This window comes from Carassius auratus, unplaced genomic scaffold (genome assembly GCF_003368295.1).
Source record: "Carassius auratus strain Wakin unplaced genomic scaffold, ASM336829v1 scaf_tig00005214, whole genome shotgun sequence".
Taxonomy (NCBI): Eukaryota; Metazoa; Chordata; class Actinopteri; order Cypriniformes; family Cyprinidae; genus Carassius; species Carassius auratus.
In genome coordinates this window covers 1,113,228-1,135,785 of record NW_020523638.1, presented here as the reverse complement: position 1 = coordinate 1,135,785, position 22,558 = coordinate 1,113,228, and the positions used below count along the sequence as shown (strand labels likewise).

Sequence of the window (22,558 nt, the reverse complement as noted above, 5' to 3'; positions counted from 1 at the left end):
AAAATGACAGACAGTGTAAATTTTGTGCCCAGTGTCCCCTTTAAATCAAACCATATAAAACACTGCAGTTCAACATCACAGTTCATTCATTTTTAGAAATTAGATTACATGACATTAAGTTTAGACGATATATGTATTATAAAAAAAAAGATTGATAAATGATAAATTGCATTTCATGTGTATTATAAAGTATATTGTGCTTTACACAGTATGCAGAATTCAAAAAATATGGAAACATTCATTTGTATTATTTAATTTAATATTTATTAAGAAATTTCGGTGTACAGTATATATAATGAACAAACACACACACACACACACACATATATATATATATATATATATATATTTTCCAAGCACTGTTTTATATAATAAACTAATTTAAATAACAATTACTTATTTATTTAATTATTTAAGTAATTATATACTATTAGAAATAAATACTGTCATAAATATTAATATTATTTCTAGTAATACCTCTATATCTAATAATACTTATTATTAAATTATTAATTTTCATTATATTGTATCACAGACAGTATATTAGAATTAACATTTAAATAAAATATGCATGTGTATATATGTATTACAGCGTGTGTGTGTGTGTGTGTGTGTGTGAGTTTGTTTATGTGGTTAACGAGGACACAAATTAGTATAATGACATAGGTATGACACAGGTATTACAATGAGGAGGTGGTTTATGAGGACATTTTTAGTGTCCCTGTAATTCAAAACTCTTGTAAATCATACAGAATTAGTTATTTTGAAAATCCAAAAATGCACAAAAGTTTCCTGTGAGGGTTAGGTTTAGGTGTAGGGTTGGGGTAGGGCAATAGAAAATACAGTTTGTACAGAATAAAACCCATTACGCCTATGGAGAGTCCCCATAAACCACATATACCAACAGTATGTAGATCCAGGCAATCCACCAATCAGTGATCATTTCTTAATGTCCTTCATCCATAAAGCTCTATTGGTGCTAAAACTACAGCAAACAAAGACGCAGCATGATGTCATGTGCTGAGTATAAACATGAACATTACACAGCTTTGATAACAGATATGCTGTATATATTTGCAGGGAACCAAGACATTAACACCGGCACGACAGAATTCAGTAAAGCGCTGACCTGTCACATCTGTACGGCCCACTGAGTGATTGACACATTAATAGCTATCAGAGCCAATATACGGAGAGAAGCGGAGGGGTAGAAGGTGAGAAAGTGACCGCAGGAGAAAGTTATGCGCTATTAAATACACGTGTTTGAATTCCAGTGACAAAAGAGTGCCACAGCAGGGTAAATAGGACATATTGTAGAGTATTTCAATCTATGAATGTGAATTGTTGAATGAACCTGCTCACAAATGTGTGTGTGTGCCAGTAGCAGTGCTCTTGGACGGGGAACAATAGCTGTTTCCTGGCTAGCGTGTCCTAAACCTCATTAGCACTGTGATGAAAAGAGAGACTCTACCCACTGTTTCCTCACACACACACCGCTCGAGTGAAGGTCAGAGCAAAGTGTGCTCTCTGTGTGTGAAGATCAACACAACGGCTCTCAGACACTCTCTTATCGCTCAGATGGGGAATGTGGAACAGGGAGCGATCTCTTCCTAAAGTCTGGAGAGCTCTCTTTCACTCTCTCTCTCACACACACACACACACACACTGCAGAACCGCAATGTCAGCACGGCTGGAGTGATTAAAGACCTCATGAAATCTGAAGTTGTATGGCTCTAAATCTGTTTGTTATTATGGTAGTATATTCCTAAAGCTCACAAAATGATGTTAACACATTTACATATTTCACATTTACTGTCCTACTTTTCTGGACAAAACTGTTGCTGACTCGGATTGAAGAAATTATGAAATTACAATACATATGTGAATCAAAAAGAAAGCTTAAGTCCAGCTGATGTTTAAACTATAACACATTTTCATTTAATTACAAATAACATGCAATTAAGCATCTGTAAACATTTGCACTTAATTATATTCTTTTAAAGTATATTCTTTCCATATACTCTTTTTAAAAGTGGGCTAAAGTGGGCTTTTCTCACAGCAAATAGCAAATCATGTTCATGTCTTTGATTCGTCCAGATCCAACTTCCTGTTTCAACAGGAAATGCATCCACACAAGACAGAAAACTGCACTCATCAAATGCTTTCCTAGGGTCTTTAAAACTCACAGTTGGGATCCAAAACCCTTCGTGAACTTCACAAAGGATTTATAAAGAACGATTTTTGAGCAGTGTCTTTAAATCACTTAGAGTGTAAGCCAGAGTCTGCTGAATAATTTCCCCAGCACATGGTTTATGACAGTCTTAGTAAGACCTTATGTAAGAACATGATGATAGGTGTTCAGATATGCAGATGTTTGGATGGGAAACCTACAACCCACTTCAGTCACTGAACTGAAACAGCTTTTGCAGTATTTTAACTCTTCATGGAGATGTGGGATACACACTTTCATGGCAATTCATAATTATTTTACCTTTTGCAAATAGATGGATAATTTAAATGAATTTGTACAAGCTCAGATTTTTATTCAATTTGCTTACAACTCACTTACGGTTAACTTCACAGTTACTTACTTTCTAATAAATGTACTGTACAAATCACATGTACAAATTCATACAAAATCGCCTCCTCATAAAACAGTTATGCGTTTCTTGAGATTGGTTTGCACTTTTTTTCAGTGGTCGTGCTGGGATTTCAAAACATTCTTCAATAAAGCTCACTGAACTAAACCAAGCAGCTCTGAGATTAAATCACAGTATTAAAAACTTTGATTTGAAGCAAAGAAAATATGTAAAACAAAAATATGGTACAATATAAAAAAAAACATGTAACTTTACATTCACTGACTGTGAGTAAAAAAAATAAAAAAATATAAAAAAAATAATAAAAGTAGCTGTTTTTATTTACATTGCTGAATGATACTAACTGACACTGATTTAAAAATATAATAATAAATTAATTTTTTTAATCTTCTGAATTCCACATGGTGGCAAAATTCCTCATAAAAGCCACCAAAACAATAATAATAATAATGAAAACAAACAATGATTTGATAATTACGGGTCTTTTTAACATATACTGTATTTAACTATAGAAGTAAAACAAAACAAAAAAATTCCGACAAGTTGCATAGTTCATTAGGCTGGTTTCCAGGCAATGTAGTGTAGCGATCTGGTACATTGATACAGGGAGGAATATGGTGAGGTGTGTTGCTTTGTAGATTTAGGTGCAAATAGCGGAAATAGACATTTTGGTGGCACATGTCATTTCCTGCACAGAGGTTGTTTTTCATTTATTTTTACCGTTTCCTTTCTCTCTCTATTTTTTTAAACACTGTTTTTTCCCCTACCGCTGGAGTCCTGAGTAGGGGGGAGCAGAAGTGACCCCGTAATGGCCACTAACACACACATCGGGCTTGTTACACAATGGGGTCCTTATGAAATCAACGTCGACCCACTCCTACCCAAACAGGAAATCTTCTTATTTTTCCAACTCATTTCCTGCTTTTCCTCTCCTTCCTCGAATTATTGGAATAGTTTTCCTTTATCCAGTCTATCCTGAGTCAACATTTCACTTTTTTTTGTACTGAAATGATTGCAAATGGACAACCATTTGAAAACAAATGTACATATACTGAAACAAACCTAATCTGAGAATATACGTCAATGTCATCATTTTATAAATATATAATAAATGGAATCACTACAGATTTATATCTAATTCAGGACAGACCCTTTTAGATTGAAATATCTAGCATTTTTCAAGAGCTGTTTCCTTTATGATTTTTTCAGCAAACCTATGAAGAAGAAGTGCACTTTTGAAGAGTTGCATTTCTGTGGTTAATGTTGATTATATATTTGTTCAATGGCAGAAGGAAGGTATTACGCCAAGATAAACGTTGGGACCGGAATTGTGGAAAATTGCTCAACCCGGTGCTTGGAGAATGTGCTCCTCCAGAAATAAATTAGGCACATTAGGAGCATTTGGGCTTTTAGGATGTTGCTTCAGTTGGACTCTGGAAGGCTGTTTGCTGTCAAATCATTTGAAGGGACCCAAATGTAGAAGCAAACTAATGCCAAAATCCAGTTTTACTTCATATCATTATCTGAGCATGAACAATCTGAGCATATGTGTTTCATCTGATACCCACAGACTGACACACACAGAAAATACATTATATTTAATACATTTAACCAACTCTGATATCATCACTTTCAGTCATGTCCAAAATAAAATCAAAATATTTTGATAGCTGACTCTATCAGGTCATTTGCAGTGCATCATGGGACTGCACATTCGCTGAGAGCTCTTTTGGCATGTATTTGCTGGAGATTTCATTGCAGAATCGTGGGTAATGTAGATTTTAACAATGAGGCCTCACAATAAGAATATACCATCAATTAACAATCTAATACCCATAGGTAGAAAATAAATGTGATTTTTACTTCCGGAAAACGACACTTGAACACAATTACAGAAATTCTGCAGCAATTTGCATAAGTTCAACTATTAATGTGTTGGAAAAAAAATGCTATTATCAACTGAAAGCGCTTAATGTTGGGCCGACACACAATATTTTAAGAGCAGAGCACTGAAGCGCTGTCACTAGGCCAGTGTGAGCACAAAGAAACAGCTGTCTGATAGCACAGAGCACAATATGACTGAATGAAGCCAGGACAATGACATGCTATGTGTGAACACGGCTGCATGTGGGTGCACTTTGAGATTCAGTCAATCTGGGCTTTAGATGGGCACAATAAAAAGGATTTCTTGTGGATGTGAAAGAAGGAAACAGAGAACAAATACAGAACGTTGTAAATTCAGTTCAGCTGTGCATTCGACAGACACAGTAAAAATGCCCTCCCAAAACTACTCTCGTCTGCTCTTTCAGCGATTTTTCAGTGTGAATGTACGCTCTGTCACTCCATCCTGCTTTTGCATTTCGTGAAAAGCTCAGACGCTTTTTGGGTCCCTCAAGCAACATAAACACACCCACACTAACACACATACACACACTCACAACACACCCCTTGCCTCGAGTTTATCTAATAGTCACATCTGGAGTCTATCAACTCCAGCGGTCTGCCCCCCTTCTTCTTCCTCACACACTCCTCTGGTCCTGCTCTGTCCCATTCCTTTAACACTTTCTTCACCACAACGCTACTGGATATGAAGCCTGAGACAACTCCAGCAACTGAATGTTCAGTCCTCAACATCTCAACAAGAACTTCAAATGAACTCTGGAAGAAGAACTTCTTTTGTTGCGCTGTGGAGGAGTTTTGAGGAGTATTTGTGTAAACAGTGAGGCCGAGGTTATCTAGTCCGGTCAAACCATGTAGTCAAACTTCTGTCAAACTTGTATTATGATATTACAGCTGAAGTGTGTCATTTTTTTCAGCTTTGAGGAACATTCTTCTATTTCAGTTTTAAATACTGAGATAAGATGTCCCTGAAGTTTGTAAATACTGTGGTACTTTCAAAACATTGTTTGTTTGAGCATCCTGAACTATCTGACACAGCAACAGCTCAACCAATGGGATGAGTTTGGGGGCGGGGCTATCTATTTGGCTGACCAGTGAAAGATGAGGGGAGAGAGCATTAAACATTCACCTTTCAAAACTGCACGTTTTATTTTTGCAAGTTAATTAGCCATTTGTTGAAAGTTACGCAAACGAATTTGCACAGTTCAGCTTTAGATTCAATATCAAATTTAAATGTACCTTAAATTAATAGCTACTGAAATTCACATTCCTGGTTTATTATGCACTGTTTTATTTGCATGGTATCCCAAGAACACACACACAAAAATTGTTTCTTGTAATATTTGATTGAAATGCAATGACATCACATATCCCTTTTATATTCCCTCATATTTCAACCACCTAGATGCATTGTAATATGTAACACCCACTTTTTACAACCCAATCATAAAATTAAGTCCACCCACATTATTTCTCATTGAGTGTCCTTTCAATTTGAAAACACCCTTGTGAAAAAGAAACACACTTTAGCATACTTTTAAAATGTATATTGCTCTATCAAAGCATTTGCCCTATTGAGTATAAAAACACACAATGTGCTATAAATTTAGCCAATCACAGATTTTACTTTAGCTTCTGTGAAAGGAAACTCCCCTTAAATTGAGTGTGAAATTAAGGACGTAAAATATTTTTTTACAACTATTGGACCTTTTTTGGTGCAAAAAAAGCAGTACACTTAAAGGGATAGCTCATCCCAAAAAGAAAATTACCCCATGATTTACTCTCAATTAAGCCATCCTAGGTGTACACCTACAGTACGTCCCATGTCATTCACTGGAACATCACTCTTTTGTGATTTGTGAACACACAAATGACAAAAAAAGCTATAGATTACAGTTTATAAAGTTTGAAATATGGATATTTTTCTTACACAAATACATTGATTCACTTTAGAAGGCCTTTATTAGCCCCTTGGAGTCACGTGGAGTACTTTTATGTGATGGATGGATACACTTTTTTTGGCCTTCACTGATCCATTCACTGCCATAACATAGCTTGGAAGAGCCAGGACATTGTTTTATATAACTCTGATTGTATTCATCTGAAAGAAGAAAGTCATATACACCTATGACTTGAGGGTGAGTAAATCATGGGGTCATTCTCATTTTAGGGTGGACTATACCTTTAAATGGCCTTTTATTTCAATAACTTCATATTTTGAATTTTATTTTAATATTATACTTAAGTGTATATTGAGCCTTTTTCACAAGGATATGTCAGATTATGGAAGTAAAATGGGTTGTGAACCATCTTTGAAATTTAAACACATCACCAATGCAGAAATTAACATATTGTATGTCCTTAAGATTTATTTTTATTTCTTATTTATTTCTCTTTAAAGTATTAATCTTGGAGTAATCAGTGCAGGATTGCTGGACTTTTAATCACATAAGAAGCTGACTGAATCCACATCTGTCTTTCTCTAGCTTCGTTTATTAGGGGAAAGATGGTTAAATTCACTGCCACTACCCTTCAGATTTTATGAGAGGGCCATGAGCTAGCAATGGCCAGCGCACGCATGCACCCACACACACCAGAGTTACCAAGTCCACGTATTAAGAGTGACTTTGGGCTTCTTTTTTTGTAAAGCTGTGTGAAAAAAATCCCAGGTTTTTTCAACTTGGAAAATATGACTTTTGTTTAGCCTCTTTTTTTTTTCATTGTTTTTGTAATTTATTAATTGTCACTGGCTTTAATATAAAAACAAATAGTCCTATACTAATACAAAGAGTAAATAATTAGTAAATAATTATATTTGTGTTTCTCAGATAAAAGAGTGGTTTCAGTTTAATATGTTGCAGGCTCATTTATTGATAATAAAAAATTTAAAATAAATAATATTGATGATTATAAACCATTAAAAAAAAAAGTTTTGGCCTTGTTTTTTAAGCTGCGGTTGCTTATTTTTCTCGCAAGAGTTGGCAACAGTGACAGACACACACACAGAGAGCTCGAGAGCCGAGAGCTCCCACTCTGGATAAGGTCATATCCTTACCTACATTGGAAACAATGTTAATCTTGATTCCAAACACATCATAATAGCCCACATTAAATCAGAAGGACAGGGTTGGGACACTCGCAATAAACAAGCATCCATCCATCCATCTATCTATTTTTTTTTTCATTTCAAATCTTTACATAAAAGACAGAAAACACATAACAGAGTGGAGGTCTCTCCCCTTCTCTCCTCTGTTTATGTAAGCACATTTTACACCTGCTTTTTCTCATCCTCTTCACTCTATAAGCGTGTAAATCTTCCTTCTCTCTCTCTCATTATTCTCATTAGCTCTGCTCAAATGAGTGCTGGACAGGCCGCTGTGATCTGTTCGCACACTCGTTAGGGTCGCCGCTCGTTAGCAGGGGCCAGCCTCATTACAGGATGCGTGTGTGTACGTGTCTATGTGGCTGTGTGCCGTTTTAAGGGACGGCGCTGGGTGGAAAATTTAATTTAGGAGATCAAGGGGAAAAAGCGTGGGTTTGGCTGAGTGTGTGTATTTGGGTTCAGGTGAAAATTGCTCTTTTCATATAACAGGCTTGTGAGTATGTGAAAGAAAGCCAAGACAACACAAAGACACACTCGCACACATACACTAACATGCGGCCTTCACGACCTCCTACATCAGCCCGCTGTGTTCTATAAGGGTATAACACAAACATGGCTGAACATCGCTCTCGTTGGGTGGTTTGGAGAGCTATGAAGGACTTATTTTCTTTGAGGAGGTCTGCTTTAATGAAAGGGAGGACTTTGTGAGAAGCTACCAGAGAACCAACGCTGGCCTCTCCTCCGGCCCTCCAGCAATATTGTAAATCCACCAGACTGCTGTCCATATAGAGCGACGCATACAGAAGGAAATTCATTTCAGAATGTCTGAGTGTGAACACTGCAGAGAGATCATGCTAGCTGTGTCACACCTGTTGGATGTGCGGTTGAAGCTCAAAATGGCACATTATGATGAAGTAGACTCAATAAAAACAATAATACAACTTTTTCACTATAATTATTTTATCTCAAGTTCAATATAGTGTTAATCAAGGTGCAGCATTGATATATAAATATGACTGGATCTGTGTTAACATGCCATAACTGTGATATCTTCCAAATGTCCTGTTTTTAAAGCTTACTTAATGGTCAGAGTAGATTGGAAAGAAGCTTTTTTTATTTATTTTTATGCAACTGTTTAAAAGTAATGTATTACTTTTATTCATTTACTCATAAATGGATCGGAGACCTGAAAGTAGTCAAAGATAATCCGGTTGCACTTTATTTTACAGTACGTGTACTAACATGTACTTATAGTGTACTTACAGTGTATTTATCAAAGAAAGTTCTGGTAATACAAGGTAACTACATGGGGTAGGGTTAGGTTTAGGGGTAGGTTCAGGGTTAGTACCTAGTTATTACATAGTTATTGTAATTACTATAATAAGTAGATAGTATGTACATGAGGAACAGGACTGTAAAATAAAGTGCTACCGATAATCCAGTCAAACAATTGAGAAAAATTTTTTTTTTCTTTTTCATACATTTATTGAGAAAAAAATGATCCTGTGTTACATTTATATATGATTGGCAAAAGTATGTGAATCTTTGCTTTCAGAATCTGGTCTGACCCACTTTTGCAGCAATAACTGTAGCTAAATGTTTCTTGTAACTGCTGATCAGTCCTGCACAGCAGCTCGTAGGAATCTGAGCCCATTCCTCAGTAGAGAACTGTTTCAACTCTGTGATCCTGGGGGGTTTTCTCCTATGAACTGCTTGCTTCAAGTCCTTCCACAACATTTCATTTGGACTCAGGTCCGGACTTTGACTTGGCCATTCCAAAACATTAATTTTGTTCTTCTTTTTTGTCCGTTCTTTGGTAGAGTGACTTATCTTGCTGCATGAACCATGTTCTCTTGAGACTCAGTTCACTGACAGATGTCCTGGCTTTTTTTTTTGAATTGAGAATTCATTGTTCCATCAATGATGGCAAGCCGTGCTGGCCCAGGCGCAGCACATCAGGCCCAAACCATGATTATACCACTACCTCCATGTGATGGGTTAAAGTTCTTATGCTGGAATGCATTGTTTTCCTTTCTGCAAACATAACGCTTCTAATTTAAACCCAACATTTCTATTTTAGTCTCATCCATCCGCTAAACATTTCTCCAATATACTTCTGGTTTGTCCATATGATCTTTAGCAAACTGCAGATGGGCAGCTATGATCTTTTTGGAGAGCAGTGGCTTTCTCCTTGCAATTCTGCCATACACACCATGGATATTCAGTGTTTTCCCGATGGTAGACTCTTGAACATCAAAATAAGCCAATGTGAAAAAGGCCTTCAGTTGCTTAGAAGTTACCCTGGGATCAAACCTCGCAGATTATTATAAGTCTTGCTTTTGGAGGGATCTTTGTTGGTCGACCACTTCTGGGGAGGGTAACAGATGTCTTGAATTTCCTCCATTTGTACACAATCTATACAAACAAATCCACAAAACAGATCCAAACTCTTTAGATCTGGATTTGTAACCTTTTCCAGCCTGATGAGCACCAACAACTCTTTTTCGGAGGTCCTCATAGATCTCCCTTGTTCGTGCCATGATTCACTTCCACAAACATGATCAGACTTTGATAGACCTCCGTTCTTTACATAAAACAGGGCAGACACTGACACCTGAGAGTCATCTCACTGATTAAAAACACCTCTGAAAAGATGGATTCTGATTTCACATTAACAGCTATCCTAGAGATTCACTTTGCCACTCACAGATATGTAATATTGGATAATTTTCATGAAAAAATAGACAAAAAATGATTGGATTCTCTCTAAAATGAGTTTGACACTTCAGAATTAAATTAAATAATCTGGGGGATTATTTTCCATAATTTCACTCTGTCATGTGTGAATTCACAGGGATGCACGTTTTAGGAATATACGGTATACAGAGAAGAAGATGGCTGTTTGGACAATATCTAGACCCTTTAAGAGACGCCAGAACAGTTTGAGACAGATTTCCATAATAGGATGCACAGCACACAACACATGGGATGAGAAAACACAGCCAGACAGAAAGATGAAGTGCTGCAGTTTTCTTTCGTGTCATATCAATAACATATGTGTCATGATAAAGAATGCTTTGACATCACTTCAGTGAAATACTGCTTCGCTGATAACACGCCCTTTGAATTGAGCGGGAAGAAAAAAGAAGAAAGTTACAGTAAATGTGTCAGCAGTCAGATCTGTGATTAATATTAATATAGCAACACTCCTAGACGTGAAATTGACATAGGCAGCAGTTTTTTGGGCTATAGAGAGAGCAGTAAGATCACCCTGTCCTTGGATGACTGCTGCACAAATGATAAGATAAACTCCCAGCAGCATTTTACGCAATACACACACACTCACAAGCTGGAAACAATGAACAGAGATATGTGCACACACACACACAACAAGCCGTTGAATTAAATCAAGAATAAACAATAGTACACATACACACATCACGCAGGCCTGTCACGCCGCAGGAGGCTGAGACCCAGGGCATGCTGGGAATTGTTTGTTACAAATTGCACAATCAGCTATAATCAGTTTCACATAAGCAAACTAATCTGTATTTACTAGTACTTCAAACTTTACATCCCTTGGGAACTGAATGTAATGTTTTTAAAAACGTAACTGTCTGTTAAATAAAATATTATAGATTACATTTGAAATAAATGCAATTAGCTGAACCTTAGAGTGCTAGAGAGCCACACTTAAATTGGACTTAAGTAAAAAAAATAATAATAATATGTAATTTCATAATGACTTCTATTGTCATAAAAAAAGTGTACTGCTGAATGAACTGACGAGCATTTGTGTTGAACTAAAAGCTATTTTAAAGACCAGTATGTGTCATATATTTGTAATGATGAAGTTGCAATTTAGTACATTTAAAATATATTAACTTTAAAATGTAATAGTGCATGACACACTACAGTTACTTCGGTTGCACTTTATTTTACAGTACGTGTACTTACATGTACTTATAGTGTACTTACAGTGTATTTATCTAAGAAAGTTCTGGTAATACAAGGTAACTACATGGGGTAGGGTTAGGTTTAGGGGTAGGTTCAGGGATAGTACCTAGTTATTACATAGCTATTGTAATTACTATAATAAGTAGATAGTATGTACATGAGGAACAGGACTGTAAAATAAAGTGCTACCGTTACTTCTGTGCTATGTTAATTGAAAAATCAAAAAAAAGTAAGTGTACTGTTTTAGACCTTGATAAAACATTATTATAACAATGATTTAAAATGTAACTTAGAATTTGACATCATTACAAAGTGCACTTTTTACAAGTAAACCTAAGTGTGTCAGGAAACAGTCTCTTTAAGTACATTTAAATGGCCTCTCATTTTCGATTCAAAATCATTACATTAGCTACAGATGTGGTTTTCTTAAAATTTAACTTTTAACCCTGCTATCACTTTAAAAAACTGAATAACCATTTCCAGGGTCAGTTCTGATCTGGTGAAACTTAGATTTACAGTTTAAACCAGTCACAACCTACCTACAACTTAAAATATCATAAAAGCTTAAAAACCACATTGGGTCTGATCAGTAACTTCTCATTAATGTGTCAATGTGCAACAATTTCGGTTTTGAATGTAACTGTGTTTTACTGTGATTTCTTGTTTATACGTTATTTACTGTTATAAAGAAATTCTTTGGAATTTCAAATTGGACAAGAACATCAGCAAAACCACTATTTCACGAGTTCACATCTACGTATATTAATACCGTAAGTTTATGCGTATTTGGCGTGCTGTCCGGGTGGAGGGCTCCGAGCTCGGGATGTGGCCCGAACCCAGAGTACTCCCCCCGGTTGTGGTAAGAGTAGATGGATCTATAAGTGAGGAGAAATGGGGTGGAGGAGGGATGCTGAAAACTGTCAATGAACAGAGATAGGTTCTGCTGTTATTTATACCTTGTCATGAGTTGATTACTGATTGGTCTCCACTTGTGTTAATCAGGTTAATGAACTGCGACTGTTCCTCCCGAACTTTGTTATAAAACAGCATAATGTGAGGAAAATACATATTTTTCAACATTCATGAGAATTGTTAATTTATTATAATATGAAATGTATCAGAACATATAACTAATAATTATCAGTATTAACGACATTGATTTAAACGGAATTTCATTAAATTCTTTTAACTCATGCTGTTCAAAAAAGTCAAAACTTATTTTTCGTAAAAATACATTAGAGTTATTTATTTTATTATTATTTTTTTTTTTAATCCAGGGACATTTTTACTTTTTGACTCTCGGGTCAAAACTGACCTGATTGTGATAGAAGGGTTAAGATTTAACCACAAAAGCATATTCACTAATACTGAGCTAAATTTTTCCCACAATGGATTACGACATGATGTATAATTATTGTTTTTCATTATTTTGGTTTTCATGCTGATTCCAGTCATCTGTAAAAGTTGGAATTGACCAACTATCGAAATCAGATTTGGAAATCAGTTTGGAAAGTCTGGATTTTCTCAATTAGAAATGTGATTGTGGTTGTGTGACATCACATAAACATGGAATAATGTACAGGAGAGTAAAATCCAGTAAATTAACTATTGCCTTCATAATCATACGCCTGAAAAACAAATGCCGTCGCTGCATAACATCAATTATTCTCTGCAATTTGGCTGCTAGGAAACACCTTTCCAAAACAAATGGTTGCATTGCAATTTGTTTCTTTATAAATCATCTTCAGAATGTCTGGCAATGGAACGTCTTTACAGAGGGATGTCAGTGATATCTACTAGGAAAGAATATCCCACATCTGAATGGAATGCATCATTAGAACTCTAGTAGCCAAGGATTCTAGGCTTCCTAAAAAGGAGCCTAGAGAGCAGTTAAGCTACATGGTTTTCTAAACGTACAATGCCATACCATTTTTGTGTCATTTTTATTACAGACCTACTGCATAAGGAATGTGTTTTCAGTTTTGGAGATACAAATATTATAAGTACATGGTTCAAAAGTATGCATACCTATTACTTACTTTTAACTCTCTAGTACATGAATAGCTTTTTCTAAAAAATAATAATAATAAATGAATAAATCGATTTTTCTCACCTCTGATTGATTTAATGTTTTTCTTTTTTTAACATATAAAGTCATTCACATTGTTTCTAGATTATTGTGCAGAGTGATCAGATGCATTTTTAATATTTGCTAAAAGCTTAGTTGGTAGCACTTTATTTTACAGTCCTGTTCCTCATGTACATACTATGTACTTTTTATAGTAATTACAATAACTATGTAATAACTAGGTACTAACTGTGAACCTACCCCTAAACCTAACCCTACCCCATGTAGTTTCCTTGTATTACCAGAACTTTCTTAGATAAATACACTGTAAGTATACTATAAGTACATGTTAGTACACGTACTGTAAAATAAAGTGCAACCGCTTAGTTGGCCAACTGTTTTTTGATCTTGACACAAAATGACCAGCAACATGTTTATTGTTTTTCAGTACATAACAGAAACATGTTTAAAAAAAGCAGAACACAAAATTGATGTCACTGCCGAAACTTTTGGCCATGACTGTACAATTATAAACTTGGGTCTCCTACAAACTCTACAAATCCTGAGGAGTGAATAATCATCATTTTCATCCTGACTTTGAGCCTTTACAAACCTACGCAGCCCCACACATGACATGCAAGAAAAAATAAATAAATTGTGCGCACGATTTCCTAATTCGTTCCCTCACTGTACTAAAACATGCACACAATTACTATTGCGTTCCCTTGATTTACTATTGGATTCCCTCGATTTTCTATTGCGTTCCGTCAATTTGGTAAATCGTGCGCACGATTTAGCAAATCGAGGGAACGCAATAGTAATCCTGTGCACATTCTAGTACAGTGAGGGAACGAATTAGGAAATCGTGCGCACAATTTATAAATCGAGGGAACGCTATAGTAATCGTGTGCACGTTTTAGTACAGTGAGGGAACGAATTAGTAAATCGTGCACAAGATTTAGCCTGATATTTTTTCTTGCATGTCATGTGCGGGGCTCTGTACAAACCTGTTTTTCTAGTTGTGTGCATTTCTCCAGAACCCGTCGTAATTGTTTTATTAACACATTAACATAGTTTTAAAACATAGTTTTACATAATTTTACTGGTGTATATTATATATACATACTACTGTATATTATATATTATAATTATACTATTACAAATACTTCCAAATAAATAAATAGTTTCAACGATACGTCACAATAAGGCCAATAATGAGCTTAATGAATGAATTCTGAATTAAATGTCTGAATTAAACAGTACAAAATTGCCACATTAATATAATTATTTTAAATCTTAGACAAAGATGATCTAGGAACAGCAACATCTCATTTACCAATCAAATATGTAACAAAAGAAAACAGGCCTTCCCCCTCATCCTAGCCCGGTTTAACTACAATCCCAGGTACGAGCGCCTGTTTGCAGCCATGGCTCCAGTTTCTCTGACCTTTGACCTCCGCAACTCCCCGGGGGTCTTGTCTGCACTTGCAAAAACAAGCAAATCAGATCCTTTTACCCCGAACAAACACCTACATACAGAGAACTGCCCTGTCTTACACACACATGGCTAATCACTGCACACGTGCACACATGATCACGAGCACACACACACGTGCACACCACAATGACCACACACACACATCAAACACACCTGATTATTAAACACACTAAAATTATTGTTTTTTTTGTTTGTTTTTGTAGCCAAGATACCATATTACAATTTTTATATATGCAAAGTACAGCTACAAAGGAGCTAAAATAATATGGCCTACTGTAGCTGTCAGTATCATACACCGATACTGCAGGTCAATCAGCAACACATCATATTTCCTCCTCCTTCACTCCCGGGCAGCCTCCTCTATTATCTGAGCAGTTCTTCACACAGTGATATATGGAGGTGTAATGAGACTCCTTCAGTGATAGTCTCGTGTACGGCTCATCCTCCCTACCAGAGCATCACCCTCACAGAAAATAAAGTCAAATGTTTTTGGTTTTGACAATAATTTGCACTTGTATTTAAAACTGCAGTGTGAAACTTTGAGTACATAACTGTACATCTCCAGTATGTGCATAATACATCAGTGTTCAAAACTGACTCCTTACCTTACATCGATTCGCAACTGTAAGCTTATAATAATCACTTATAATTTGAGGTGTCGGGTCCAATTTTATAGGAAATTGAAATCATTTGATTGTTTGACAGCATTCGTCATTGGACATCATGTCCAAAAACAGACAGAAGAAGACTTGGCTACTCTATTTATTATACTTCATCTGTCAGTGTCTCAATTTACTTTTCTAATCAGATGTACTTTTGTTTATGCATCAATGCCCTAGTGGAAAATACCCTGCACTTGTACTTTTAGTATACTAAACTGGCATACTTCTAAATTGGAACAACTAAATTTGTACTAAATGCACTTTAATTGTGCGTAATAGCCCTGAAGTCTGACTAAAGGGGAACTGAAGTATGATTGAATTTGCTAAAGTGGAACCATTGCAAGTATACTCCAGAGTACACTTTAAATACCTTGCATTTATTATAAAGACCAGAATCATTGTAATGTTTTAGATTTTGACTCCGCAGTGAATCAAAACGGCCAACCCTTGACACACATCAAAGAAACCACTAAGCCTTGCAATGGTGACGAAGATGATGATGATGATGATGATGATGAGAAAGAGGTTGACTTACAGCTTCTCAAGGGAGTACAAGCCAGTGAAGGAGCCATTTTTCAGGACGCGGATGCGATTGTTGCTCAGATTTCTGTGAAGAAATGCAAAAGCAGAGGTGAAATGAGTCATCGTGATGACAGCCACTAATCACACATTCACAGACAGCCATATAAAACGAAATCCAGTCGTGCATCCAATGAAAACAGCCCTCGCTCACACACTCTGTCACACACACCCTCGCCAACACACACCCCGAACCAAAACACACACGCGCATGTCCAACAAAAACACGCATGTACAGTAAACACCCTGACACAAGCATGCTTATATGGCCAGGCATCTCAGACACAAGCGCTCGCCAACTCTCACACATATTCTTCATTTATTGCCTACAAACCCCCAAGACCACAGCATTAGATTCTGGTTTATACACCAAAGACAATAGTAAGACTATAGAAGTCACACTGCAAAACTTACATTTCTATCAAACCAAAACAATAAAATAAGATATAAAGGGAGATATCATGGAAAACTATTTTCTTGCGTTTTTATTGATGTGATGTTTTTGTTGTTGTTGTTTTATATCATTTAATTAGTACCGTATTTTCCGGACTATAAGTTTTCATAGTTTGGCTGGTCCTGCGACTTATAGTCAAGTGCGACTTATTTATCAAAATTAATTTGACATGAACCAAGAGAAATTAACTAAGAGAAATGAACCAAGAGAAAACATTTCCTTTTACAGCCGCGAGAGGGCGCTCTATGCTGCTCAGTTCTCCTGTAGTCTACACTGAAAACAGAGCGCCCTCTTGCAGCTGTAGACGGTGATGTTTTCTCTTGGTTCTTGGTTCTAAATAAACTTATAGTCCAGTGCGACTTATATGTTTTTTTCCTCATCATGACGTATTTTTGGACTGATGCGACTCAAAATACGGTAAATTATTTACTGATGAAATTTTATAGTTTTTTTAATGTAGATGTATTAACCGTTTTATTTATCCTGTGGAATTTGAATTGTATTATTGTTTATTTGGGTGTAGAATTATGGTTGTCTTTTTTATTATTATTATTTGTAACAAGTATTTTGAACTCTATATTGACTGCATAATTGGAGGTGTGGCTTTTGTCGTTATTTTGATCTTTAAATACTCTTAATAATTTATTACATTTTCTGACACTTTTGCATTTCTAAAGAGGGTAGGCTGACCGAACATTGCTAATAAGTTTTATAATTATGTACGTTTGAGTAGTTCAAAGATTTATGTACTGAACTCAAATTGCACCTACATATCATTTGGGAGACCTATTTTATCTGTTTTAAAAACAGTTAAGAATAAAATATAAATGTAATTCATTTAATATATGTGATCCACACTAAAAAAATGGTTTGTGGACAGCAAAAAATGTGGGAAAATGTGTGGTAAATGCAATTATAAATTATGCATTTAGTATAGCAAAATAACTGTAAAAGACTAGAAAATGCTTCAGAAAACTTTGGTTGTTGACATCCAATACAAATTAAGTAATGGGGGATTTTACTCAAGTGCAATCTAAACTGACTACTAGTATTTTTACTTGATTACATTTCTGAAGGAAAATGGTACTTTTAACTTTTAACTTTATGGCTTCAAAAGACTTATTAGTCTCAAAAAACATGAACAAAACTACACAAGGTAAACACGTTAAATTCAGTATACATATATCCAATCATAGCCTAGTTTTTTTAGGATTCTTTACTTAATAGAAAGTTCACAAAACAAAACGTTTTTAAAAATAGAAATATTTTAGAATTATGAATGTCACTTTTGATCAATGTAATGTGTCTTTGCTGAATAAAAGTGCTAATTAAAAAAAATATATATTGGAAATGCTCTTAGAAACACTGATATAACATGTACTCTTAATAGTGTATCTGTAAGGACATGATTTTACAGCAATAGAAGAGAGGAAGATGGAGAGTGTGTGAGTAATGTCAGTATGATGCCCAAACACAAGTTCATCGACCCGACAGCCACGAAGAAGCATTCTGCGTCAGCTTCTGCCATCAGACCGGGCTGTTTCCAATTAATCTTCACGGCTTAACAGAGGGATGGAAGGGGCGAGGGAATGAGGAAGCCATAATCTTGATAATCACAGAGGATTCATTTTTACATCAAAAGGAAGTCGAGGTCCACATCAAACGTACACCCGGCTCTTTCCACGACAATTATCCCTTTCGCCATTGGGTAATGGGCCTGAGACCAGAGTCTTATCAGAAGGAAGAGAGGAAGAGAGAGGGGGCTTCTGGATGGCGGTATGAGTAAAGCTCAGGAGGAAAACAGGTTTGGATTAGGTTTATGGCTGATATGGACACATAAAAACACACAAATGTGGCTGTTATGTAAATGTCATATCTATTTCTATCCTAAAAAAATTTATGGAAGCAATACATCACAAAAGCCCATACATTAAAGTGATTTTTTTAGAGTTTTTCTAAAATAGCAGCCACAGCAATATGAAAAAGACACTAATGTTCAATAACTGAATAGTTGACAAACAGCATGCACATTCACTTTACTTTTTCAACATCAAGATATAAGAAATTTGAATTTAAAATGTAGAAAAAAGTGAACATCTAAGATGACGTTGTAGAAGTCGAATTCAAAATCTGGTTCAAAATTCAAAGTTTTAGAATAAAATAATTAAATAGCATTGTAAATGTTGGATTAATAATAAGAATAAAAAATAAATGAATGTGTGAAGTAAAAATAACAATTACAAATATTAAACAGTTTTTAAGATACTTGTTCATTTATTATGCTAATAATAACATTGATATATATATATATATATATATATATATATATATATATATATATATATATATATATATATTCAATTTAATATTAAATAAAAAACTTTTTTTTTTTCAATTACATAAATATATATATATATATATATGTTCAGAATAAAGATCACAAAGACAAGCATTTATTTTCTTTGGTGCCCATGGACTGATGGACCAGGAATGTATCTTAATGTCATGATTAAATGGAGGTAGTGACCATATTAAAATATGGGACTAAATCTGAATTGCAGTGTTAATAATCTTACATTTTGATTTACTGGTAGTGGTACTAACTACTGAACGTTTGGTACCATGAGAGCAATACTATGTACTAGTCTGTCTATATGATGTACAATAAAGATAATGTATTAGTGTTCGCTTCACAGGCAGAGCATAATATGACATTTCATCAGTGTACAAATGCCCTGTTTTGCTTGGCCACATCAGACTCAAACACTCCAGGCTTGCACACAGTCAACACCATGACCAAAATCAGACATCAGTCCAACAGACTGGTGATGTTCCACAGTCTGATTTGACTCATTTCGTTCATACATGCATCAATTGTAAAGGACTTTAAACATGTTTAGTGTACACCTGGCTTTACCCAATCAGATTTTAGAGCTGCAATTATCCGTTGTATAATTGCATGTCATTACTGGTACTTTCTAAAGCGTGCTTTTGTGACTCATGTTACTCTTTCGTCTGTCTCAGTGTGTCACAGCCTAATAGACCGTAACTGGCTGTATTATCCCCTTATTGGCAGGAAGTGTGTAACCAGTCAGGACTGAAGAACGTGTTTGCAGTATGCGAGTGTGTTGAGAGAAAGTGTATGTCTGCTTCCATTTGCAATCCAGCAGCTGGTTCATCTTATTTCCTGCCTTGTCACAAAAGTTAATGAGCAGATTTAATAAAAACAGGCAGTCTCTTTATTGAGTGCAAATATACCTTTTATGTAAAATGCAATATGGCATGGTGCTAGTCAAAATCAAGTTCAGAACTTGACATACTTGTCTGAGACAGCGGATTTTTAAAGTGTTTCTCGAACACCAGCATCATCGTAAATGTACCGCTGATTTTATACAACAGTTCAATAAACAAGTAGTTAATATTTACTGAAATATTAAGTGAATTCTAGACACAATATTAACTGACAAAAATAGTTCCAAACAAAGATCACATCAGCAAAACATCCGCTCATCTCACAGCAATGAAAAGTGGTGTTTTGCTACTGAATTATTCAGTGGTTTTGAATGAATGGGATAAGTCAATGATTCAATGACTTATTTATAAAGACAGACGTTTGCTTCCTTTGTGAATGAATCTACAGTTTGAATTTTTTTTATGAATAAATGAATCAATGACTCACTCTTTAAGGCAGTCACATTTGGCCACTTACCAGCGGTTTAGTTAAGAAAAAGTTTGCATTTGGTAATAGCAAAAATAATAATAATAATAATAAAATGTCCTGGAAATCAATTTCACAAACAGGCAAATGTAGGTAAGAACTGATAGAACGCTGATGAGAAAATTGCTTTAGACTAGGTTACATTTACACCATTTTTACTTGTCCAAAGCATGTCAAGGCTTAATGTTGAGCCCTGAACAAATTTTGTAAGAACTACGTTAAGACTTTGAAAACTTATCTTAAATCAATTACCGTATTTTCCAGACTATAAGTCACACTTTTTTTCATAGTTTGGCTGGTCCTGTGACTTATAGTCCAGTGCGACTTATATATGTTTTTTTCCTCGTCATGGCGTATTTTTGGACTAATGCGACTTATAGGCCGAAAAATACGGTAAAATATATGCCATTTTTGTCAATGTTGGAATAGTTACTACCATATTTTTCGGACTATAAGTCGCACCTGAGTATAAGTTGCATTAGTCCAAAAATACATCATATGATGAGGAAAAAAACATATATAAGTCGCACTGGACTATAAGTCGCATTTATTTAGAGCCAAGCACCAAGAGAAAACATTACGGTCTACAGCCACGAGAGGGCGCTCTATGCTTCTCAGTGTAGACTACATGAGCACTGAGCAGCATCTCTGGCAGCATAGAAGCGCCCTCTCACTCTCGGTTCATGTCAAATTAATTTTGATAAATAAGTCGCACCTGACTATAAGTCACAGGACCAGCCAAACTATGAAAAAAAGTGCAACTTATAGTCCGGAAAATATGGTATATTTGCCACCTTTGTAGTGTTGTGCTAATAAGATAATAATAAAAGGTGGCAAATATAGTAACTATTCCAACTAAGCTTGTGCTTTCTTCACAAAATGCAATATTTACTAAGTTACTGCATAACATTGTGCTACACCCAAAGCCTATCAACAGATTTTGACAGCTGTTTTTTGTATGACTAATGCTAACTCTAGCAACCGCGCTAATGACTTCCCGCAAATGTGCACATGTGTGGATGAACACACAGCTAAACTACATCCTGCCATGTAATTAAAGAATATTAAAGAGGTTATTTCAGAACAAACACAAGTGTCCCAAAAGTGAGTTTCTGTGTTTTGGTTCATAATGAATGAAAATGACATCTTGCCTTTGTCAGGTCATTACTGAGGGTGACTACTCCAAACCACTAACCCACTGCAGTCGTCCTACTGCTGCAGGATCTAGGGAGGATCAGGACACATCGTACTGGGACACGGCCAGCCGAACAGATCTTCAAATAGCTCTTTGACCCTGATCTACCCCGCCTGATGCTCTGGTCGGGCACATGAACCGTCAGCTAACTCAAGCCAGACACAAGATAAAAGCTGAAAACCAGACAGATCTAGAGCATAATTTAATACAGAGAGAGACTGAGAGATATCACTGGCAAAAACACAAACTGGTTAATTGGACCCAGAAACTATAGAGTTATAGATAGTAATGAGTCAGTAACCATTTAGAAAGTGAGTATGTGTGGAGGTTAGGAGTCACGTAAGGACTTGGGTTGCTTAAAGTTGCCTGTGTTGTGTGAGTGTGTATGTATATGTTAGAGTATCATCAATACAACATTATATGTTACATACAGAACATGTTAAGATTTTTACATGTAGTCAAACTAAACTTTGGTTGTGTGAAGCCCGTTTCCAAAAGGTGGCTCTTACAGAAGTTGTTTCTGTCTCAGTAATAAATGAGGTCACTATTGAGGTGAAGCTGAAGCCACACTGTAAATTATACTGTGATATAAAGTTGCATTTGTGTGAAATAAAGTCAGATTGTGGGATATAAAGTAGCACTTTGAAGTCATATTATAATGGACAAACACGAATTTTAACCCTCTGGAGTCTAAGGGTATTTTTTGGGCCTGGAGAAGTTTTGTCATGCCCTGACATTTGTGCTTTATTCAGTTTCTTATACACATCTAAATGGGTAAAGTCTAAACTCACTGTAATCAGCACAAACTGGGCTATAATAATATGT

At 35.7% G+C, this 22,558-nt stretch overlaps 1 protein-coding gene across 1 annotated transcript in view; it reads right to left on the bottom strand.

Annotated features, from left to right (window-relative positions):
- LOC113070719 (adhesion G protein-coupled receptor A2-like) overlaps nucleotides 1-22,558 on the bottom strand; it is a 64,159-nt gene that overhangs the window by 17,977 nt on the left and 23,624 nt on the right. Inside the window, exon 2 of the mRNA XM_026244128.1 lies at nucleotides 16,323-16,394. Coding sequence (XP_026099913.1) covers nucleotides 16,323-16,394 — 72 coding nt within the window. The remainder of the gene's footprint in view (nucleotides 1-16,322; nucleotides 16,395-22,558) is intronic.